Genomic DNA, 25472 nt, shown 5'->3' with positions numbered 1-25472 from the left:
ATCCACAGCGTCCTCAGCAATGGCCTGGGGGCGCCAGGTGCTTCCAGACTTACAGGTGATGGTATATGTCAGGATCCCGCTGGAGCCGTGTTTGGAATCCTATATACAACTCGTCCCAGAGTAGACCATTCTTCACCACGTGTCTGATGACATCCACCCGGCTACGGATCTGAAATAGACATGGAACCACTCGCAGGGGCAACCCAGGCAGCAGAGTATGGATCCCTCCTGTCCCTGGGAGAAGCAGCTGCCCATGATGGCAGAGGCACGGGGAGCCAAGGAGAGAAGTCTCTGGGAGCAGATATCACAGGCTGAGGAGAAAAGGAAAGAAGCTAAGTGCAGCAGGACTTGAAAGAAGGAAAACAGGAAATGGATTAAGAGCAGGGGGAATGTCTGGCTGAGAGCACAGACTGCAGATTGCTGGATTCAAATCCAGGTTCTAGCTGTGTGATCTTGGTCACCATTCTGTGCCTTGGCTTTCTTTTTTTTTTTTTTTGAAATGAAGAGAATAATAGAACATGCCTTATAGGACTGTTGTGAGGATGTATATAAAACACTTAAAACCTGGCACATAGTAAGCACTCAAGAAATCTTTGCTATCATCGTCATTCTAAAAACCAAGTGTTCAAGTCTCCACCTGAACATTTAGAGGCAAAGCAGAGCCTGCAAGCTCACAACAGTCTGTAGTTTCTGGCCTGTCACAGAACAGGATTACTTTAAATCAAGTGGTCAAGATCCTTGTCCTTAAAGAATCCCAACTTTTAAGCTGTTGAAGAGACAAAGCAGCACAGGATTAAGAGACAAGCAGAGATGGTCTTGAGTCTCAGCCCTGCACTTACTAATTATGTGACCTTAAGCTTGCTAAGCCTCCATTTCTCTATTATGAGATGGTTGTGAGAAAAAAATGAGATAATTTATATAAAGAAAATAAAGATAAGTTATCCTTGGTTGGACATAGTTTTTAACAATCCATCAGCACCAGTGTTAGGAGCCCTTTCAGTGTCTGCATCACATTTTCCCCTGGTAAATATCATGCCAATACCAGTAGAGGCAAACTTTTCATAAGTGAGAGGCTATTAAATGACACAGAATGATTGGAAGTTTGGCATTTTTAGATCTATTTCTCTTTTTTGCACCATTTGTATAAAACAATTATATCTATTATGAACTGAGGTTACAAACATAGGTCACAGTTTTGCTAACAGAGGTTTAGAAACATGATTCCACAGTTTGGTCAGGTTAAGGTCGGCCTGGCTAAGATGCATTACCAGGGCCTGGTTCCTCCCAGTGCAGGGTAAATGGCCTTTCTTGGCCTTTTAGCTGGGAGAGGAGCACACAGGAGAATTGGAAGTAGATTTAAGAAATATTGGGGGTGTAAAATGGAAAAGTCTAGATTATTGATTAGATTTGGGGATGTAGGAAAAGGGAAGAACCAAAGATTACTCCTTTGTTTCTAGCTTGACTGACTTGGGGAATGATATTACCCACGATCTGATAGAAAAAGGAAAAAGAACATTTTAAAGAAGGAGGATGAGGAGTTGAACTTTGAACAAGTTGAAAATTAGGTGCTAAGGATTCAGAAATCCAATTATATCTAGCAGACAGTTGACTATTGAAGAACCCAAAGCTTGACAGCACTGGAGGCAGCCAGAGAGAGCTCTGGGCTGGACATACGGATTATTTTTGGAGTCATTAGCAGAGAAGTGATGTTAGCAGGTGAGTTTACCCAGGAAGAGAATTGGGAAGAACAGTGGAATGAACACAGAGTTCTGGAAGGAAACAAGAGACTTAAGCAGTGGCTGGGGAAAGAGGAACTCCAAAAGAATGCAAAAGAATATTCAGGAAAACAAGGAGGTACTGTCACTGGGCTAAGGAGAAGACTATTGCTTCACAATGATGGACAAATTGCATGCATAACCTATCCCCTCTGCATTTCCAGATCCAACTAAAATTTTGCAAAGCAATTATGCAGGAATAAACTGCCACAGTGAAAAGAAATGGAAGTGATTCATTGACAGGAGAATTCAACTAATTACATGAATCTACAAAGCATGCAGACAAATGGAAACCAAAGATGAAGGACAGAGACTGTAGAATCCCAGACAGTACATGGAGGGGCGTTCAGATGTGGAGGGAAGAGAAGTAGGTACTGTAGATGACAGCAGGGCGAGCACAAAAGTATGTCCATGAGATAGCTGGCCCCTTCCCTACACTACATATGGCTCCCACGTCAAGTATATTTAGACAGTTATCTCAATACATAGAATCAATTTTGGAGTAAGAGGAGAACAAGGTAGTGTATTTGTGATGCTGAAAGCAAGAGCCTCCACATTTTGGCACTCAGGGGTCCCCTAGCCTACTAGCTGGCCCCTCTCCTCACCTTCACAGCTTAAAGCATACTGATGATCCTTTGGCCAAATACAGCCTAGCTCTCATTTCATGTAGTCTATAGCTCTTTAAGAACATTGACTCTGCTTTCTACATTTATAAATTTGGGTATTTCACATGAAAATCCAGATTTTCAAGTTCTCTGGAAATTTCAGATCAGCTGGCGCTTAGCAGGCCTGCCCCTTTCTCCTGCACTCTACTTGATGCAATCTGCACCCAGCTTCACCAGTTTATGAGATGTGCCTTGCACCAGTGTGCAAGCCCTCTGTAAGTAGAGCCTATGGAATGACAGATCCTACACCTGTACATAAGAGCCCCAAATCAGCTGAAAAAAGTCTTTTTATCAGTGAATATGGACTAATCCTGTAATTCTTAAAAGTCACCCACAAAGAAAGGAGGATCAACCTAGTATAAGTTTTCTTTAGAGCAACCTTGTCTGTAACTGGAAGCCAAAGGAGCAATACCTTTGGGTGTCTATGGAAAATGATTAGTCACCTAGAATTACATGCTGAAACTTACACACCATGAGGCAGGAGACAGTTAAGCAGAAAGTCCCACATAGAAGTGAAGCAAGGAAGGGAAAGGCATGGGTGGGGTCTGGAGGCAGTGAAAGGTGGATTTGCAGCAGAGTGAGAGAGGAGCCCTTCCAGGTTGGTGCAGGAGGATGGTGAGCTACAGGAGCTATGCATTTAAGAATGGAGAGTCTGTGATAGAAATGGTGAGTTTGAAAGGCAATTAATACCTCCAAAAAGGTGGCAGGAGGGAGGTAATATAAGAAGGCTCCAGGTAGCAAGAAAAGGAGCTCTTCCATATATAGGCATAACCCCTTTAACCAAACCTCAGCATATAGAACTCTCCCTAAAATTCTGGGAGATAAAAGTCCTCAAGCGACATTATAACAGCACCATGTGCAGAGATGGCATCGTGATTTGCCCCATGGTGTATTTAAATCTGCAACAGAGCTGCTACTTGCTCTCTCCAGCAGATGCATTATGGAAAGCTGTGAACAAGTGATATTTTTTCCAAATTAAATATTTTAAATGAAGTTATTTAAACATTTTCAAAGGTGAATCTCTTGAGGCTAACAGACATCTCAATTTATAGGTTTTGTAAATTCAGATTTGAAAGGCTACACAGTGGCTAAGAGGATAGACTTTGAGCTAGACTGCTTGAGTTAAAGCCCCACACCACCATTCATTAGCTGTACAACCATGGGCAAGTTATTTTAACTCTTACAACCGTAGTTTCTTCATCTATGAAATGGGGGCAGATAGTAATATCTGTTCATAGGGTTGTTGTTGGATTAAATGTCTTAATATTTGCAAAGTGTTTAACACTGTGCTTGGCATAAAGCAAGCTAGGTAAGTGTTTTGATATATAAAGCAATAAATGCAAAGAGTCATTTTGTCTAAAAAGGTGTAAGCCTATTTATCGTCTACATGGTATCTCACACAGGATTTTCTTACATGTAAAAATTCAGTTTTGTTTTATTTTGTTTGATTGTTTGTTTTTTGAGACTGAGTTTTGCTCTGTCACCCAGGTTGGAGTACAGTGGCATGATCTTGGCTCACTGAAACTGCCGTCTCCTGGGTTCAAGCGATTCTCCTGCCTCAGCCTCCCAAGTAGCTGGGACTACAGGTGCCCACAACCACGCCCAGCTAATTTTTGTATTTCTAGTAGAGATGGGGTTTCACCATATTGGCCAGGCTGGTCTCAAACTCCTGACCTCAGGCAATCCACCTGCCTTGCCTCCCAAAGTGCTGGGATTACAGGTGTGAGCCATTGTGCCCGGTGCCAGTTTGTTTTTTTTTTAATACCTATAAATCAGGTAGTAGATTATCAGTTTTACTGAAGTTTCAATAGAGGATTTCTTCAATAGCAAGTATTTTAGTAAACACAAAAATACTAGTCAATTTATTAAAATGTAGTTTAAGAACACATTTATTACATCTATTAGGTGAAGGTATATTTAAACCTCTACATTTAGGGCATCACACGTTTAAATGGCACTTACAATAAGTTTAAGGGCAGACTGTATATCCTTGTAACTAATGATTCTGACATTCACAGACAATTTTAAATTACAATGCATGCTCACATATATTATGTCATTTGACTATCACGACACACTGGTAAGGTGGGAGCAAGCCCTGTGGAAGCAAACAAAAACAAAAACCCCTAAAGCTCAGACAGCTTAAATAACGGCTCAAAGCCTCCTAATCACGAATCATGATCTGCAGAAAGGGGCATCAATCCCCATCTTGACACTGTCTCCACTGCCACGGCTTTTTACATAATGCTGCCACTGGTGAGAGATTTGTTCAGAATTTGAATGCAATCAATACGTGATGCTTCATGTTGATCTAACTCCCTTTCCAGAGACACCCATTGGGAGGGGCAGAGGAAAAGGAAGGCAGAGATCAATGCTCACAGGTCTAATAACAGCTTAAGTTGAGCAGGTGTCTGGAAGTAAGCAGATGGAGAAGCCAATCTTTGGGAATGGCTCATAAAGAAATAAGTGTGAACTTTGATCAATAACAATATTTTTAATATTGGTTTGTTAGTTGTGACAAATGTACCATAGTAAAGTAAGTTGTTAATAATACTTTGTACTATCCTTGTAACTTTTCTGTAAATCTAAAGTTATTCTAAAATTAAAAGTTTATTTAGGAGGAAAGGAACGAAGAGAGGAAGGAAGAAAGGAAGGAAGGATGGAAAGAAGGAAGAAAAGCAGACTTCCACCAGTGTTGCTGCTTACTTCCTCATAGGGATGTTCTCGTTGTGGTCTTTCTTTTGGGAAGGATAAATCTAGAAAGTCAACCAAATAGTCATATCCTCCAGGAAAAGGATTGAAGTCCTCATCTGTCTCAATCATCTGTGCAAATGACAACATGGTAAAGAGAAGAATATCAATCAAGTGGTCACGGTCTTTAAAAAATTATAAGAATGTGTAAGGCTCAAACGCTCTCAAATGATAGATGATAGCAGTGAACTGGAAATTAATATTAAGAGTCTCTTCTCTCACCTGAACTGTAACATTCAAATCCTAGTCTATATAAGCAAAACAGCTTCATGTCACTAACACCAAATGTATAGAGCTGGTTATTGCTATCTGAAGTACTATTACTAATGAGATATCAAATCCCACCATTAATTTGCAGGTGAGGAAATAAATGTGGAATGTTTCTCACTGTCATATAGCAGCTATATAGAAATGGTTTCACTGAAAATGTTTTTAAAAAAACTGTCAAAAGGTTTTCTCTTTTTCATACTAATTGTCCTAATGAAAATATCATTTACCAATGCTTCCTAGGTCATTAGATTTCAAAGACAATTTTCTAAAAATTATCTGGGAACTAATATAGATATTAACCATTTGTTTGGCTAAGTGAGGACTGAAACAAATCTTGCCTCTGCTACCCTTTTATTTCATTGAAGAAAGAATGTTTTAATACCTCCAAATAGAAAGGACTTAGTCATGGAATAATAGCAATTCATCCCAAGAAAACAGAGTTGACATACATACCTGCTCTCTTATTTATTTCACTATGTGCCAGCAAAAACTTTGCCACAGACTGGCCATGGGCCCCAGCTAGGGTTTTGGGGATCATTGCTTTTGAGAATAGTAAGTATTATCTGGCATTAGTATTCAGAAATTGAAAGATAAACTTGGGAGTAGTTCTTACCCTGAGGGTAACAAATACTCATGTCTTAAGAGTGTGAGTGTGAGTGTGACTGATGACATCTCTAAATTTTGCTCCCCTGCGCAACCTCAGGCATCTCATATAAGCCACAGGTGGCTGGTTACTCACTGACTTTGCAGTTACTCCTGTCCCGTTTCAGACCTCCTCTTTGTCTTGTACCCTCCGTCTGCTAGTATTTAGTTTGCTTCTAGAGATATGTCCAGTTTTAGGTGACTAGGTTATAACACGAACTGTTTCTTAGCTTGTGGCTCTGTATGAATGTGTTAGGGCTAGTTTAAGCTGTAGACCTAGGCCTAGTTCTTAATTTGTGCAATTCAGCCTCAGCATAGCTGCAGATATGGGTTACCTGCTTCTACCTCACCTTGCTCCAGGCCATCACCTCTTTGGGTGGATCCTACCTTCTAGCCCCACAGTTTAAATAGCTGTTCCTGCCATGCCAAAACAAAGCCTAAACACTCACAAACACAAACAACAACAAAAAAACACATGGTGATAGGAGATAAAAGATGTTCCAAAAGAAAAACTTAGGGACTTCAGAACATTCTCTAAATATTCAACAAGAGATTGCTGATCACACTGTCAAATCTGTTCTCTGTTAGGCAGTTGATAGGACTTAATAAATGCTTACTGGAAAACAAAGGGGTGTTCATGTATTTCCATTATGCAGGAAAGCAAAGACAAACAATAGCATACCCTGACCACAAGGTTGTAATCTTTAAATCCAGCCCAAGTGAAGTATTCTTTTATCCAGGATGAGTGAAGAAATATTTCATCTCCTACAGCAGCATTCAAGATTTCCAAATAAGGTTCAAAATCCCAGGAATCCTTGTAAATTTTGGTCCCTTCTGGAGGCTCTATGATGCCCTTGCTTAAAGACACAAAGGTGTGAGAACAGTGAAAGAAAGCAACAAGTAATGAAGGCAAAAGTTAGTACTTAAATAGTAAAAGTCAACTAGACTAGCAGCTTTGAGACTGTTCAGATAATTCACAAAGAGTTCCACAAAAGTGCCTCAGTGATCCCACCATTGCCTAAATCAGAGCAGCTCCTATTGTCTAGTGTGATAGGTTTTTAAGTCAGATTTCATTTGAAGAAAGAAGTCTAGAAAAAAACGTGTGAAAACCACTAATTTGGGCCTCTTTGTTCCAAACAAGTAAATTATGGAAATGTTGCTTATAATCTGGCCATATGATTTTGTGGATGCCTGCACACTTGTGCCTCCCCACCCCAATTAGAATATAAGTTTGGTGAAAGTAGCAACCATGACTGAACCCATAGCAGGTGTTCAATAAATATTTGTTGAATATATGGATGACTTTAGCGTATCTTTAAGAAATTCCCAGAACTTTGTGTCTCTAATATATGGTGCTCTTGCTGTCCTAATCAAAGCACAGCCACTAGACAGATGCAAGTTTTTATCCTTAAACCCAGCCAGTAATGTGGATAATGGAGTTCTCTGACAATCCTAGAGTTCTGTCCATCACATATGAAGATGTATCCTTGCATAAAATACGGAATTTTAAATCCCGAGAATGGAATAGGATGTGATCAGGATAAAGAAAATGTAAGGAGGGAAATAGGTGCCCATCTCATAAAGACGTGGCAGGTGGCGGTAGCTGACCCTCTTCTCAAAACTATACTTTTATATGCCCTAAGCTACAGATGTACTGGTTTCTGTAAAAAAAAAAAAAAAAAAAAAAAAAAAAAAAATTATTTAACAAATCCTAAAGCTTCTCACTTCTAAATATATCTCAAATCTTCTTCTGCAACTCCTTGCCTTGCCTCAGTCTAGAGCTTCACTAATCTCTTTCTATAGAAAGCCACACCCTCCCAACCACCCTCCCTTACTCCAGTGGTTCTACCTGTTCCCCAATCCATTCTCTGCAAAGCTGAAATGGTTTTTCTAAAACACAACTCAGCAACGTCCCTTCTTTGCTTTATAACATTCTGCAGCTCCTCTCACTCACAGCACAAATTCCCTACACTGGCTTCTGGGGCCTTTCTCCAAGCCTGGCTGCCTATCCATCTCACCCTTTTCCTCTGCTTTCACTCACCAGCCCTCTACTCAGGAAGACAGATGGCTTTATGAGGACAAAAGCCTCTTCACATCTGTATCCCCTATACCTGGGATGATGACTTGTATACAGAAGGAGTTCAATAAATCATTTCTCGATGAATGACATATATTTATGCCCTCATTCGAAGTATCCGCATTCACCAAACCCATTGTACACTTGCCGTCTCCAGCACATCCCATTTCTTCTGATTAGAATCTCTTTCTTCTCTCTACTTGTGACATCCTCCTCATCTCTAAATGCCAAAGATCCAGATTAAGCTTTCCTTGGTCACATTTTTTTCTTCCTCCCCTTGCAAGGCAGTTAAAGTACTTGGTCTCTGTGTGTCCCCTATACTTTGTCTTAGCTCTGAGACCCAACAGTGTTGACTTTCTAGCCACCCAGAATGCTTTGGTGAGGCACAAGGATACACACGCAGATTCCTGGGCTCTGCCTCAGATCTACTGAATCCGGATCTGGGGGGGAAGGGAGTCCAGGGATCTGGATTTACGTGAGTCTCTTCAGTTATTCTGATGTTCATTAAAGCTTGAAAATTACTGCTGGGGCAATAGAAAGAGATGATTTTTGCAGTTAGGCAAATGTAAAATGACAAAGGCTCTTGAATACTTTGCTAAGAACTGGAATAATTAAAAACCTTTAGACCTGGAAAATAAAATTAGAAACACTTTTATCCTGGAGGCACTAAGGATATCCTACAGCATTTTAAGCAGGAATGTTTGCACTTTAGAAAGGTTACTTTGTCAGCAATGAAGAGCAGGGGCTTTCAAACATTTTGCCTATCATCCCAGTAAAGACTACATTTTACATTAGGACCCTGGAGTCCACCTACCAAGGGTACCTATGAAACAAAAGTTTCATGAAATAATACCCTTGTTACATGCAATGTACTCAGGTATTTTCTATTCTATTCTATTCCATTTTATTCTATTCTATTTCATTTTTAAAACATTGACTATGAGCAATGGCATTAATTTTATGAGTCGCCAGTGGATTGTGACCAGCAGATTGAAGACACTGACATGGAAGATGAGTCAAGGGAAGTTGTGTGGGAATCGGGGGACACTGCAGGAGTCTAGGTGATAAATTTTGAGAGGCAGAATTAAGGCCAGGGCAGAAGAGGCTGGAGATAAGTGATGGATTTGTGAGTGCTTTATTAAGGAGAATTGACCATATTTGATAACTTGTTTGATATGGGAAGTTAGCAAAAGACAGAATCAGCTGATTTACCATTCATACTGACTTTGCAGAGGCAAGGCTGGGAGAGTGTGAGCTTTTGGTAATTGCATGTACCACTCTCCAAAATGTTAGTCCATTTCCAGATAGCCCATGATGGTTTCATTTGGCTTCAGAGGTAGTATTCAAAAAAATATAGCTTTGTGACATCATGTTAATTTTCTCGGATTGCATTTCCAGTGTGTTATTGTTACTTGTTCAAATGTATTATCTGTGGAATGGGAAATTGGGTAATATTTGCACTGACATGAAAACTAATTTTCTTACTGCTTTTCACTTTCATAAAATAATTTATTTTTGAGCTGCATCAATGGCCCTTAATAGAAGAAAAGATTCTTCACTGTTTACCCTCTAGAAAGGTTCTGAGATGATGAAAACATTTGAGTCATTGTTATATAGGATGAAAAGATTAGGAAAAAATTCAGTCTTCCCCGAGATTTGTGAGATACTTATTGGATAGTTCATTTTACTTAAGTGGTAAGACTTCCATTTTTAAAAAGTGACCTAGGCCGGGCGCGGTGGCTCATGCCTGTAATCCCAGCAATTTGGGAGGTGGAGGCGAGCAGATCATGAGGTCAGGAGTTCAAGACCAGCCTGACCAACATGGTGAAACCTTGTCTCTACTAAAAATACAAAAATTAGCTGGGCACGGTGGCATGTGCCTGTGATCCCAATTATTCAGGAGGCTGAGGCAGGAGAATTGCTTGAACCTGGGAGGCAGAGGTTGCAGGGAGCCGAGATTGTGCCATTGCACTTCAGCCTGGTAGACAGAGCAAGACTCCATCTCAAAAAAAATAAAATAGAAAGTGATGTGTGGATTTTACTGTATAACAAACAAAATAGGAACCTGTCAAGAGGCCAGAGGTGAGCCATTTATTTTCTCATAGTATTGAAAAAATAGTATAAAACAGTTTTATCCTCTAAAAATATTTAAGCCAAACCTGTCTGTTGGATCCTTCAGCATTCTTCCCAGATCAAGGGTGGCTCCAGGTCGAGGGGTCCATGTTATCACATCAGAGTTTTTCTTGATAAGATTGTTGAGTTCATTTGGGTCATTTTTGGTGTTTGTTTCTTTGATGTACCTGAGAAATAAGAGCACTCCCATGTAAGAAAGTTTATTCTCAGGTGCACAGTCTGATGAATACAATGACAGATTTCTGTTTTATTTTCTCCACGTTTTCACTTTCCAATCCTCCTCCACTTATTCCATAGAAAAATACTATATTTGGGCTAATGTCCCTAATTAGAGAAGAAGTGTCAGTCAAAGAAAGTTGTATTTATACTTTGTTTTTAAGTATAATCGCATGGTGATTGGAATTGAAGTTAGATGTAGCAAGACTGACTACTGAAAATAGGTGGGAATTGCACACTCCTGTGTTTAATGTTAATATACAGATTAACTCTTATTTGGCAGGCATTATACTAAGTGTTTAATATGAACTAACTGATTACCTTCACAGTGCCCCACGAGGTACTATTATGATGCTCATTTGATAGAGAGATAAACTAAGGCTTAGACAGGACATATGACTTGCTCGTGGCCATACCATTAGCAGTCAGCCCAGCTCCAGCTCTCCACCCAGCTGTCCAACACAGGCTGTGCAGCCAGTGAAGGCTCAGCCCTCACAGGATGCCACAAAACTTTGGGAGTAAAATATGAAAAGTTTTTACATTCAAAACCATTAAAAATCTACTTGTTACACACATACATCCTCAGTTGCAACCCATCTTGAGATCCAATTTCTTTTTTTCTTTCTTTCTTTTTGAAACAGGGTCTCACTCTTTCATCCAGGTAGAGTACAGTGGCATGAACATGGCTCACTGAAGGTTCAACCCCCCTGGGCTCAAGCAATTCTCCTGCCTCAGCCTCCCAAGTAGCTGGGACTACAGGCATGCACCACTATGCCAGACTAATTTTTTGATGTTTTGTAGAGATGGGGTCTCACTTTGTTGCTGAGGCTGGTCTCAACTCCTGGGCTCTGAGATCTAATTTTTTTTTTTTTTTTTTTTTTGAGACAGAGTCTTGCTCTGTCGCCCAGGCTGGAGTGCAATGGCACGACTCGGCTCACTGCAACCTCCCCCTCCCAGGTTCAAGCAATTCTCCCTGCCTCAGCCTCCCAAGTAGCTAGGATTACAGGTGCCCACCACCATGTCTGGCTAATTTTTGTATTTTTAGTAGAGATGGGGTTTCGCCATGTTGGCCTGGCTGGTCTCGAACTCCTGACCTCAGGCAATCCACCTGCCTTGGCCTCCCAAAGTGCTGGGATTACAGGTGTGAGCCACCGCATCTGGCTGAGATCTAATTTCTAACTGTGGCATTGATAAAAGCGTGGTGCCTCCCAAATCTAATTCTGTATCACAGTCTTTCTTGAAAAGCCTTAACTCTTCAATTTCAATGTCATACAAGAATGTGATTGTGGTTGTGTTGGAGCAGAAAGAGAAAGATCCAGAGAAAGGATTTGCCACTGTGATTCACCTAACATGGGTTTTATAGACAGACATTTCTGTTAAAGGGAATTTTACTTCCTTGAGCTACAAATTGGTTACCCAGACTTGATAGATATGTTTAGCCAGATAAGCAAAAAGTACATAATCATTTGCATTTCTATAGCACTCAGGTGACACATTTATGATCTTGGAATCAATTTTGTAGACATAAGTGAGGATGTTGTCATGGCACCAAAGACGTCAGTAGCTTTTCCCTTTTTACACACATTAATATCCTCCCACTGTTACAGTCACCACAGTGTCTCATCTTCTTCCGGCCTTTAGTCTCTACATAGTTCACTAACAGGTCTCCCTGCCTCCAACTTTCCCCTCTCCAATCACGTTACTATTCATTACTCTTCCTAAAACATAAGGTGTGGTGGTCACAAAGTTCTGTAACTGCTTGATGTGTCTTTGTCTCTCTATAAAATAAAAATAAAATCAGTATCTAGATGGGGTATTGTGGGAAGTGAAAGTATTTGCCAACTACTTACATGCAACAGTGCAGCTTTTAATTGCTTTAAATTACAGCATCACATTAAGTGGTCAAGTACCCACCACCTCCAATTCTTCTCCACGTCCTTGCAACTCAGCCTACTTAATAGTTCTTGAATCTGCATTCCCTTCTCACTCCCCACTGCCATTCATTATTCCTTCCTGGGTTATTGCAATAGTTTCCAAACTAGTCTCCCTTTCCCTTTGCCATCACACAGGCATACAAACCCCTCCAGTGCACATCTGATTACATCCCTGTTCCTCACCCGACTATCAGGCTGCCTATCCTTCCAGGAAAAAATCCAAATCATGTAGCGTGTCCTAAAGTGCTCATACAACCCCATCTCCTGTTCTGACCTGCACTCTCTCATTGCAGCACCTTGTTAGCTTTGCTGGTCAGTTCCTACTCCTTCTCTAAAATGCAGCATTCATAGACTCATCCAATGTTCGTCTCCTCTCCATCTGTATCCCCTTGCCTGCATTGATCATTCTGCATTACAATTATTCTTCTCGTCTAATAGACCATCACTCTGAGAAGAGACAATCATTTTATCTCTAGTTCTCCAGTACTTAGCACAGTGCCACTCAGTGAATGAAAACTGAATTTACGAGTAACGAAGAGCATTGATCAAAAGAAATTATGTTTTAACCTTAGACCACTCTTTTCTGAAAAAATTTGGAAGATACAAGACAGCTAAATAAAGTCAACAAGAAGTTTCAAAAGAAACACATCAGCAAGAGACCACATTAAGCAATTACACACATTGTAGCTACATTGCAAGAGACCATAGAATGTCAAAGTGATGTCAGGTTTTAACAATGAGACAAATGAAGTGCAGAGGAGTCAGATAGATGGTGGTAGAACCAAAACCACAATCCCATGTCCTCCTCCTACTGTCCTGCTGCTTCCAGTTGATGAGAAGTCATGGGCAGTCCTAACATGATTGCTGTCATGAAAACTCGCCTTATTATCCAATAAATTCAGACAAATACAGGTAAGTGTACTTTCACGGTAAAATGACACATGCATTTCCTGCCTGCACATAAACAGTCCCTGCCCTTTGTTCACAAAATACCAATAACTGTATGATAAAATAAATTTTTTGTGAAACAGATGATTGCTCATGAAAATGTTATAGCTAGGGGATGAGTCACTGCATAAGCTCAGGGTCAAATAAATTCCATATACAATCAAGGGAATCTCATAAAAGCACAGTTTAAACATCTATAAACTTTGTTAGCATTTACAACAAAATTGTGCTCCAAATAACACAAATGGGTAGATTTATTATATGTATTGCTTTTGCAAGAGATTATGAAGTCCATAAAATGTGCATGTAATATAAATTGATTGTATCACAAATATGACTTAAATATGCTTGCTGGGCACAGTGGCTCACACCTGTAATCCCAACACTTTGGAGGTCAAGGTGGGAGGATCATTTGAGGTCAGGAGTTGGAGACCAGTCTGGCCAACATGGGGAAACCCCCATCTCTACTAAAAATACAAATAAACAAACAAACAAATAGCTGGGAATGGTGGTGCATGCCTGTAGTCCCAGCTATTCAGGAGGCTGACGCAGGAGAATCCCCTGAACCTGGGAGGCGGAGGTTGCAGTGAGCTGAGATTGCGCCATTGCACTCCAGCCTGAGTGACAGAGCTAGACTCTGTTTCTACCAAAAAACAAAACAAAACTCACAAACAAAAAAAATAATATGCTTGCCTTAACTACCAAGATGCTCTTTAAGAATCACCATGTTTGCCTTTTTTGATCTTTAATTTTTCAAATTTACTGAGATCCTTTTTTTTTTTTTAACTTTTTGAGGGAGCACAGATATATAGATCTTAACACAAATATAGATTCGTGTAACTGCCACTACAATTGGGATACAGGACAGTTCATCACCCCCAAAACTTCCTTGCATTGGCAACTTTGTAGCAAAATTCTTCTTTAACCCCTACCTCCTCACAATCACGAATCTACTCTCTATTCCTATAATTTTGCCTTTTCCAGAAAATCATATACATAGAATCTTTTAGTATGTGACCTTTTGAGACTGGCTTCTGTCACTCAACACAGTGCCTTTGAGATTCATCCACACTGTTGTATGCAGCAGTTCTTATTGTTAAGTAGTAGTCTATTATATGACTATACCATACCTTGTTTATCCATTCACCTGTTGAAGGCTATTTGGGTTGATCTGGTGATTATGAATAGAGCTACTATTAATATTTGCATATAGATATTTTGTGTGAATAAAAGTTTTAATTTAATTAGGGCAAAAACTCAGAAGTGGAACTGTTGGATCATACAGTAAGGTTAGCTTCAGAGAAACTGCAAAAGTGTTTTCTAGAGGGACTGCACCATTTTGCATCCTTAAGAGCAAAGTGTGAGGGCTGTTGGTCTGTATTTTTGACATAAGGTGGTATTGTCAATTTTCCAAAGAGACATTAATTCTAATAGTTATGCCATTGTGGTGTTTTCATTTTCCTAATGGCTAATGCTATTCAGCATCTTTTCATATGCTTATTTGACATCCATATATCTTCTTTGGTGAAGTGTCTGTTCAAATGTTTTGTCAATTTTTAAATGTTCTTACTATTGATCTTTTAAATTATTTTAAATCGTAGTCTCATTGCTGATTTTTGAGAGTTCATTATATGTTCTGGATACAAGTTCTTTGTCAGGTAGGCTACTTGCAAAATGTTCTCAGAGTCTAGTTTGTCTTTTCATCCTCTTAATAGTTTCCTATTTATAGAGCAATCATTTTAAAATTTAATAAAGAATAATATATTAATTTTTAAAATAGATCATGCTTTTGATGCAATATCTGTCTTTGTCTATCCCACAGTCAGGAATATTTCCCCTATATATTCTTTTAGAAATTTTATAGTTTTATATTAACATTTATATCTATAATCCATTTTACTTACTTTTGCATATGACATAAGGTTCAGATCGAGGTAAGGTTTTTTTTTGTGTGTATGGGTGTGCAATTGCTCCAGTAACACTTGTTGAAACGACTACCCTTTCTCCATTAAATTGCCTTTTTTCTGGCTGGGCGTGGTGGTTTGTAGCTCACAGCTGTAATCCCAGCACTTTGGGAGGCCAAGGCAGGCAGATTGTGAGGTCAGGAGATTGAGATCATCCTGGCTAGCATGGTGAAACCCCGTCTCTACTAAAAATACAAAAAATTAGCTGGGCAAGGTGGCGTGCACCTGTAGTCCCAGCTACTCTGGAGGCTGAGGCAGGAGAATCACTTGAACCCAGGAGGCGGAGGCTGCAGCGAGCAGAGATCATGCCCCTGCACTCCAGGCTGGGCGACAGAGTGAGACTCCCTCTCAAATAAAAAATAAAAAATAAAGCCTTTTTTATTCACATTTCCCCAAATTGCATCTTTGCCAAGAATCAGTTGGCCATATCTCTGTGGATGTATTTCTGGACTCTCTATTCTGTTCCATTGATGTCTGTGTCTCTTCCTTCACCAGTACCACACTATCTTGATTACTGCAGCTTTATAACTAATCTTAAAAGTAGAGAATATGTTCCTCTAATTTTACTCTTCTATTACAGAATTATTTTGATTAGTCTAATTCCTTTGCCTTTCCTATAAATTTTAGACACTATCTAGATCCACAAAATATCCTGCTAGGATTTTGAAGGGCATTGTACTGAATCTATAAATTTGTTTGGGGATAATTAAAATATGAACTATATTAAACATCTGATTCATGAATAATAGTACACTGTTCCATTTATCTAATTAGAGTCTTTGATTTCTTTCATCTGTTTTATAGTTTTAAGCATATGTCCTTTGTTTGATATCCTGTTTAGGGTCAGATCCACATGCACAGTGCAGCTTTGGAGTTAACCCAGGAGTTTATCCATAATTTTACGGGCTCACTTTCTTAAGCCTCCTCCTATCTGAAATCTCTCCAATATTTTTCTGCCTCCCAGGTGTCCCCTTCTTTATCTTCTGGCTGAAAAGCCAGGGCTTCAATTTCCCTGTTCTGCTGTGCATGTTCTGAAAACTGCATACGCTTCTGGGGCAAAGTGGTGAGAGGTTAGTGAGAGAAAAAACTGCGACAAGGATTCTCTTCGCGTTATTGAAACCAAAATTGCTTTGATTTGAGAAAACAATTCTTTTTCCTTGGAGTGTAATCTATGAATGAGGCTTCTAGCAGTTCTTCACCAGAAGAGTTACTCAGGGCCTCTCTCATAAGCATATGTCCAAAAAGTGAAAGCAAGTTAATTTTTGACTTTTAATTACTTAGCTGGCTAGAAGCAGCAAATCAAAGAGAAGGATTGAGACTGCTGGTAAAGATTTGTTACAGCAGTGAAGAATGATCACTAACAGCGTCTTAGCTAAACTGTAATAAGCAGATATAATGCTTTACTGCCTGGGGTTATTTAGTGCAGGGGCAAACATATCCTGTTATAACATCCTCCAGTGAACTGTAGGAACATCAAGCTTAATATTACATTCTAAAACTTTGAAATGATGAATCCATAGTATCAAGAAAAGATCAATTATGTTCTAATACTCTGAGAAGACAATTATACCTAAATCATAAAATTTTCACATCTAGAGAGATAAACTATAGCTATCCAGAAAATTTTGCTACCTAGCATGATTTCATTATTTAGAATGCCTGAGTTCCCAGAAGTTCTATACAGCTGAGATTTTACTCTATTAAAAGATCTGTGATGCCAAAAATTATTAAACTCTATTCAATAGAAACACAATGCAAGCATGTGTGTAATTTTAAATTTTCTAGTAGCAACATTAAAAAAGTACAAAGTAACAAGTAAAATTAATAGATTTTACTTAATCCAAATGTTATATTAATATGAAATCAAGTTTTAAAAATTGAGATATTATGCATTCTTTTCTGCATATCAAGTCCTTGGAATCCAATGTATATTTTAAACAGAGTACATCTCAATTTAGATCTTACATTTTCATCCAAAAGACTTGATCTATATTTAGATTTTATAAAATGTATAGTTCAAAAAGTAGATTCTCATGCTCAAGTTGTTCCACACATACCCAAAAGTTTCCCAATAAAAGAAGCAAGTACTAAAATGTACTTTCATGTAACATTCAAATCCACATTGACACAACTGGTTCATATTTTTTTTTTAGAAGAACTGATTTGGCTTTGAAGCAAAAGCATAAGAGTTTCAAAACTATGCCTGTCCAAGTTTAGTAAATTTACTAACTCTTGTGTCAACTCATTAACATTGAATTCAAAGGGGTATTACATAAATCAAAACTCAACTATAAATTATCAATACTAATGAAATTTTCTTCAAATTTTGCTCAACTTTGCAGGGAATTTTAATGCTGTCAATTTAAAATAAAATCTGCCTATTGGTTTATTTTTTTAAAATGTATAAAATTATTAATTGGTGCCATGACAAGTTTCCATTTTAACATAAATACGTGTGATGGGTTGTTTTCCCCTCAAAAATGAAATGTTAAAGTCCTAAGTCCTAGTACCTCAGAATGTGACCTTATTTGGAGATAGGGTCCTTATGGAGGTAATCAAGTGAAAATGAGGTCATGTAGGTGGGCTCTAAAACAATCCGACTGACGTCTTTATAAAAAAAGGAAAATTTGCACATAGATAGGCACACAGGGAAAATACCATGTGAAGAGACAGTAAAGATGGTCATCTACAAGCCAAGGAGTGTCTGAGGCAACCAGAGGCTGGGAGAGGGCTGGAGATCAATCCTTCCCCAGTGGCTTTAAACAGACCATGGCTCAGCCCACAGCTTATTTCAAACTTCTGGCCCCTAGAACTTAACAAATGTTTGTTAACAAAAATTGTAATAGGTTCCTAGGGCTGTTGCAACAAATTTTTGTTACATGATCCAGTTTATGTTCCTTTGTTACAACAGCTCTAGGAACCTAATAAAATATTTCTCCTCGTATAACTAAGTCACAATTAAGCTTTTCCTTTCATTGTGTTCAAACACAAGATGTGTTCAACATAATCTGACAGTACATAGTGATTAAGAGCATGACATTGGAGTCAGACTTAGGATGAGATTCAAAATGAGTTTTTTCATAGGCATTATGATATCAGATCAAAAAACAAACCACACTGCCAGATTTTATCTTTGATTCCTGCATATTTGGCAAGCAATTCTTTTGTTTCAAGAGAATCTTGAAATTAATCATGTAGGTTTTCTTGACTTAACCGAGCATTGGCAAAGGGGACAAGATCAAATTCATGGTCTTTTATTTCTTTCAACAATCCCATAAATTGGTGATGATTCATAGCATTTGCACAAGTTATACTGCTGCAAGAAAAATCACATGAGGTACCTAAAACATGAGAAGACAGCTTCAATCTGATAATAACACAATTCTATTCTGGAATGCAGTATGGTGTAGAGAAAAGAGCTTTGGAACTAAGCATACCAGGGTTCCATTCTCAACTCATGTTTCCAACAGGGTGACTTTGGGCATGTCCCTTGGCCTTTCTGAGTTTCAGATTCCCTATCTGCAAAAAAGGAACAATACCCCCTTCCTATGCATAGTGTTATTGGGAGATTAACTTAGATGGCTTAGCTAAAAGTTCCCAGTTCACTTCCTGGCAAACAGTAAATGGCAGTTGCCATCCTCTTTCCTGGGATCCTTTCGGAGAATATCTGTTATTTTATCTCCTGAAAGAGTTCCTGGCTGCCAAATGTGGCTTTTATTCATGTTCTGTGTTCTCTAGCAGCTTGTTAAAAGTTCTAGACACCTGCTAATCACTTTCCTTCTCATGTCACATTGCTTTCACAGCAAAGTCGCTCATTCCACCATACGTTAAGTTGTATATAAAGATGTACAAAGTGTCTAGCCATACTTGTCTGATGGGTGAGATTCCACAAAATACCCAGCAAAGGGACAATAAATTCGGGGTTGCAGGTTCTTCACCAGCTGAGCCTTGTAGTTCAGGAGCTTCTTCCTTTCTGTTTTAATGAATTGGGCTTTCCATTCCTCTGAAATGACAGGATTTAAATTAGACTCTCCTCTCTGGAAAATCACAGAAAAACACATGTTCTAGCAGATTGGAACTCTTTCAGCAGATAAAATTGATAGATAACTAAGGCAGAAATAGAACAAGGCTCCATGTCATTAGCGGAGGATTTCCCCGGAGTTTTTATCTTGCAAATTTCAATTGGTTACTAGGAAAATGTTACCAAGCCAGCCAAAGACACTGAGCTTTCTCCTTGTATATGGCAATTCATTCGGACCCTAGCTGAATACACAGGGTAGCATGCACAATCGTAGTTGATGTTCATGTGCATTTTAAGGGTATTGTAATTCTTGAAATTGTTAACTCTTTACTAACATGGAAATGGCTTTGTTATTTTTGTAGATTATAACAGGTGTGTTCAACATAGTCTGACAATACACAGTGATTACGAGCATGATGTTGGAATCACTTAGGATGAAAATCCTGACCCACCACTTACTGGTTGGGCAGCCTTGGGCAAACTACCTAACTTCTCCATGTCTGTATCTTCTCTGTAAATGGCATCATGATGTCTCTCTCATAGCGCTGTTCATTTGCTTATTCATTCACACAACCAATATTTATTGTGCACCTACTCTGTCAGACGTGGTTCTAGCCACTGGGAATAAAGTGGTGAACAAGGCAAAGCAGGTCCCTGCTCTCATGGAGTGTTCGTTCTAGTGAGAGAAGCAAATAATGAACAAGTAAAGTCATTGCAAAGAGTGATGCACCATGAAGAAAGTAAGACAGCAACAGAACAGAGAGGCTGGGGTGAGTGGGATGAGATGGAGGGAATCATTAGAAAGGATGGTTAGTGAAGAGATGACATTTGAGTTGAGACATAGATGAAAAGTTGCTAGTCACATGCAAATCAGGGCCAGCTGCACTCCAGGCAATGGAAACAGCAAACAGAAAGACCTAGGGCAGGTGTGCACTTGACACTTTGGGTCTAAGAAACAAAAGGCAGGATGGGTTGATATATAGCAAGCATCAGAGTGACAGGCAGTGAAGGAACTTGAGAAATTAGACAGGACTCAGAGCATACAGGGTACAAGATCAGGGAGCTGTTACTGTTAATGTTTCTATGAAATTTGACAAACACAGATAAGGATATAAAAAATATACAAGCTACCCATCACCTAGACATAACATTTTTGTATATTTAAGACCTCTTAAAATGTATATGCGTGTACTCACGCACACGTGCACACACACACACAAACTCACTGTCACACACAATGGGATAATGCCAGTTAACCTTTAATAAGTATGTTTTACCTTCCCAGTCACATTTTTAACTTCTTAAGGACAGAACCTTCCCTCTATTTCTCATGTGGTTACACACTCTGGGAGGCAATGAATATAGACTTAGAGAAGAAAGCAAAGAATGGGACAAAGGTTATCTTCATATTGCAAAACAGGGCATTTTCTGCCACATTGTTAGACAGGGATCACTTATCAGATATATTAACTTATTAAGTGGACATTTATTGAGCACTTACAACGCTAGTGTTGAAGATACACACTTCACCCAAGCCAACCCCAACCCCACTCTTGGACCCAGAGCAGAAGGGCTCCTGCCTAAGACCCCCAACCAGAGGACCCTCCTCTGGGTGCACTAGGGGTCCCCGACTAGAGGACCCTCCTCTGGGTGCACTGCTCCCTGATATGAACATCCACAGGTTGAGGTGCACACCCCATTAGGAACTATATTCCAAGAGCACCTAAGCCTGGATGACCCATTTCAGGCCTTTCCTGTTCTGCTCTATGGTCTACACAGTGAATCCAAGTGATTCTTTTTTTTGGCTCCTCCTGAGGTGCTCTCAGATCTCAACATTTCCTTCATGCTCCATCACATTGTGAGCTAGAAACCTTAGTTTGTAATCTGCAACTTACAAGTCTTGTTTCCCAATAAGATTGCATGCTTCTTGTAGGGACCATGTCTCAATTACATTTGTATTTACTCTCACAGCATTTAGCAATGTGCCATGCCTGATACTTGGTATCACTTTCATATAAAATATTACCAGTAAATTTTCCACCACTGAAAGTCATTGGAAAGCCTGATGCTCCTCCAGCAAAATCACTCATCATTAGAGCAACCTTCATAGGGAGCCTTCCCCCATTGGGTCTGGTGCAGTCCACTGTATTCAGTATTTTATGACCTGTGGAGAAACAAAGAGGTATAGGTATTCAAGGTGAAATCTTGAACACCCATGAATGGTTTAAATTCCAAGACAAAGTCTTCTGTGTACAGTCTGTATAACTGAACTTATTTGATTATAGAAGAATTGATTATATTAAAGGAAAAACAGTAAGCTTTTAAAACTTAAAGTTTTCAATAGTATATTCTGAATTTTCAAGTGACTAAATTCATCCTATTTGACTTGGTGGATTCTAGGTGTCTCATGAAGACATTTACCTTAATTCCACTCTAGCTCATTCATAGACTGCTTTCTTCAGTCAACTTTTTCCAGGTGTTGAGCCCAAAGGATCAGAAAAGAGTGGATTAACATACTTCCCTGTATCTTTTGCAAATTACATGCAAAGTTCATAATCAAATGATTATTGGGGCAGTAAGGCCATCTTTTCATATGAAAAGCAGTGCATGATTATATTACATGATATTTCTAGGTGAAAGTAATAAAAGACATTTATTTAATAAAGGTAATTTTGAAGAAATCACTATAGGTGGAATGTAAAATATCTATTGCCTTATGAGAGAAAGCTTTGCTCCTGTCACAATCTAGATGATATTATTTGTAATTTGTTTTCTGGAAAAATTATTTGAAAGGTAGCTCCATATTTCTAGGACAAGGATATAATATGCCATATTCTTTCAAAATGGAGCTAGAAGATGAACATGTGATGAAATTTCATATAGATATTACTATTCCTCCTATTAAGAATGTTTTCCAGTTTTCATTGTCAACGGGGATAAAAACATACCTTTGTACTCCACAATAATGCAAGTGTCCATCTCAGGATGAACACCATCCATCAAGATCATGAATCGAAGATTTTTGTCCACCTGGAATTTAACAATCAAACCAATAACTGTGAATTTCAGTTTGGTTTTTAATTTAATATTTGAGAAGGTAATCACCTGTTCTGGAAAGACTGCTCAATTGAACCTCATATTTGAAGAAATTTCCTTATTCAGAACTAGATTTATTACCTGTTCTGTAGTGTTATACTATAATAGTATGGGTTAACGGAAAGAAAATAATCTTTGCCCAGGACAGTCTGCCTAACGTTTGAAGCTCAAATAGAGGTTGTGTTTATGCAGTATCAGGGACAGACCACATTGGCCCATTTTTTTACTTAATCTTACGGTGACTATCTCACCTAACATTCATCCCAGAAAGCATAATTGGAAAGCATGGAAAGAAAACAGATTTCTGACCTGCTGCCATATTCCAAATGGCACGACATTGATATTAGTCAACTGGACACCGCTCTGATTCAGATTCCAAAATACAGGCCTTTCTGTGTTTCCAACATAAATGGGAATATCTGGTCTTCTCCCAGCAAGCTTTTTCAGTGTGGGGTAACTAGGATAAGACAGATGGAAAGGTTGAAAGGAGAAAAAAATAGTGTCATCTAGTATGAGGGACAGTTTGTTCCTTTTACCAACATATATGACAGAGAAGTGAGGAATTGAAAAACTGAACTCTCCCCAAAGACCAGAGAAAAGTTTCTGTTCAAGGCTGACTGTGAAAGTGATGGGAGATTCTGAGGGGATTCATCTTTGTTGTTAGAACATATCATATGCTCATGGTGTGGACATCAACCAGGTATGCAAGTTCCATTTTCCACACTGATGCTGCTTGAAGGAGGGGTAGTTCTAACAGTAGGCACAGATGAGAAAAAGTCATGCTGTAGAGAAAAGAAATGAAGATCATGGAGATCCTCATTTCTTTGTATTCCTCAAGCAGTAGCTCTCAGTAAGAGAGAAGACTGGGACATAGTACAGGACAAAAGCCCCCCAGGACCATTTTGGGGGTCGGTTTTTCAACCTTCAAAGATTCTGTCCCTTTTTAAGGATAAATAATATATTTTGTATATCAAAGCCACACTTTAACAGACTATATTATTTACCCTTAAGGGAGGGACAGAATTACCAGCTAGGCAAGACAGTGAAATTTAGTGTCGAGGAACTACATTCAACAATTGTAGTAATCCCAACTCAGTACACAATCAATCATCCAAGTCTTTTTGACTATCTAGACATATTAAGTCAGATTTTATTTATTGAGCATTCATTATATAACAGAGTTATTATACTGTAGGGGGTGCTAGAAAGTTGAATAAACAAATAAATGATTATACATCTATTATTATTTCAAACTTGGTGCTGGGGCAGTTTTATATACTATGTTATTCAATTCTTACAAAAAAGCTATGAATTTTTTGTTTTGTAGATGAGGAAACATTCAGAAATACACAACACACAGTAAATCGGTATTCAAATTTGGGTTTTCTGATTCTAAACCTAGCGCTTCTATAAGAAGAAAGTTTCTAACTTTAACGAATATACTATCTGGTTTAAGAATCAGACTTGTATACAGAGTATAAGATCAGGCAAAATAAGATATATGATCATAGGGAAAGTACTGTAAAAATCTGTCTATCAGCACTTAGCTGTACTAATATTCAAGTTCCAGCATTGCGTTAAAAGCTATCCAAATAAGTAGAAGCTGGAAGGAAGTGACAGAAGTAATAAACTTTCTTCCCCCGCAAAAAAAAGATTCAAAAAATCAATGATTCTTTGAATGTACCTTCAGTCTCTGGGTTCAGCAATGAAATCCTGCATTTTAAAGGACTTTGGGAGTTAGGATAAGTTATTCTAAAATGGATGTTTATTGCTTTGGATTTTTCGATTGCTAATAATTCTTACTGGCAATCCACCAAAGTACATTGGCCTTTTCCCTTGTTTTTGTAAATCAGGGAGGCTTTATTCAGTAAATAAAGGCCAGACAGAAGGGTTGGGGGCAAACAATCTTGATGTTTATTAGTTGACTAGGAAAGAGTCAAAAAGTAAGGGTCTATCAAGGAAATAGACCCAAAGGAGTAAAAAAATCACAAGCTTTGGCCCCTTTTCAATAACAAACTATCTGCAACACACTGCACAACCAATGTGTTGTGATACTATAGTTGAAAACTGTTGTTTTAATGCAAGACAACTGTCAACACAAGCCCATGAAATGAAAGCTAAACTGGTTTTCAGGACAGTAGTTAAAGAATAACTCAACTAAATGAGTTCTTACCCTCCCTAAATTTAGTGTATTCCCATAGAATATCTCTCATTAAGACTTTAGGTAATTGCATCTTAGACACTATAAAGCAATCACATCATTTATGTGCTATTGTCCCTACACAAGCTATACAAAATTACTACCACACATTACTGTTATTGTACAACAAATGAACTCAGGGCTCTTGTAATCCTGAAATTATGCAAGTATAGTTCCAGGAGGTAGTGTGGCACAAAGGTATCGTATAAAGTAGAATTTTAGTTGTAGTACCACAGTATCCTAGGGGGTTGTGATCAGTTAAGAAGTGTGTTGTAGGCAATTTGTTACTAAATCAGTTAATTCAAAAAAAAAAAAAAAAAGCCCTCCCCTGAAAAATAAATCAGAGCATATCCACAATTTAGAGTTCCCATATGCTTTAGAATAAAAAATTAAGGGGCCAGTCAACCAGCAACCAACATGTTATCCCTAACCATTTTGTCATATAGGGGCACAGAAAAACAAAGTCGAATTGCTTGAGTAGCACATTATGGGCATTGTTATGTGTTTATATTGGCAATCCAGCAGAAGTGATACAAATTTCAAAATAATGATGAAGAAATATGACCCTATAGTTAAACAAAGGAATTGGCAATATGTGCTTCCCTCTTCTAATAGCTCAGTACATTCGCAAATACGTGTGGTTTCTTAACTTAAAGTCCTCCTTTCTCCCTCTTTTTTAATTGCCTGGGTCAGGGAAAATTTCATTTGCTATCATTAGTATCATATTACTCTGGTTTCAATGAAATACTGAGTGAGGTTGAGTCAGGATTACTACGTTGG

The 25472-nt window shown here is 38.6% G+C and overlaps 1 protein-coding gene across 7 annotated transcripts in view; it reads right to left on the bottom strand.

Moving 5' to 3' along the window:
- The window catches only part of LOC108533655 (cytidine monophosphate-N-acetylneuraminic acid hydroxylase), a 78433-nt gene that overhangs the window by 6114 nt on the left and 46847 nt on the right, over positions 1 to 25472 (bottom strand). For all 7 annotated transcript variants that reach the window (XM_017878514.1, XM_017878515.1, XM_017878513.1 and 4 more), the window contains 8 exons: positions 22802 to 22949; positions 22345 to 22426; positions 21423 to 21560; positions 19243 to 19378; positions 10340 to 10480; positions 6786 to 6960; positions 5147 to 5263; positions 54 to 169 (listed from right to left, as the gene is read on the bottom strand). In XM_017878514.1, the coding sequence (XP_017734003.1) occupies positions 54 to 169; positions 5147 to 5263; positions 6786 to 6960; positions 10340 to 10480; positions 19243 to 19378; positions 21423 to 21560; positions 22345 to 22426; positions 22802 to 22949 (1053 nt within the window). The remainder of the gene's footprint in view (positions 1 to 53; positions 170 to 5146; positions 5264 to 6785; positions 6961 to 10339; positions 10481 to 19242; positions 19379 to 21422; positions 21561 to 22344; positions 22427 to 22801; positions 22950 to 25472) is intronic.

The sequence above is a fragment of the Rhinopithecus bieti genome, unplaced genomic scaffold (assembly GCF_001698545.2).
Source record: "Rhinopithecus bieti isolate Rb0 unplaced genomic scaffold, ASM169854v2 scaffold_11110, whole genome shotgun sequence".
Lineage (NCBI taxonomy): Eukaryota > Metazoa > Chordata > Mammalia > Primates > Cercopithecidae > Rhinopithecus > Rhinopithecus bieti.
This window is presented reverse-complemented; position numbering and strand designations above follow the sequence as displayed.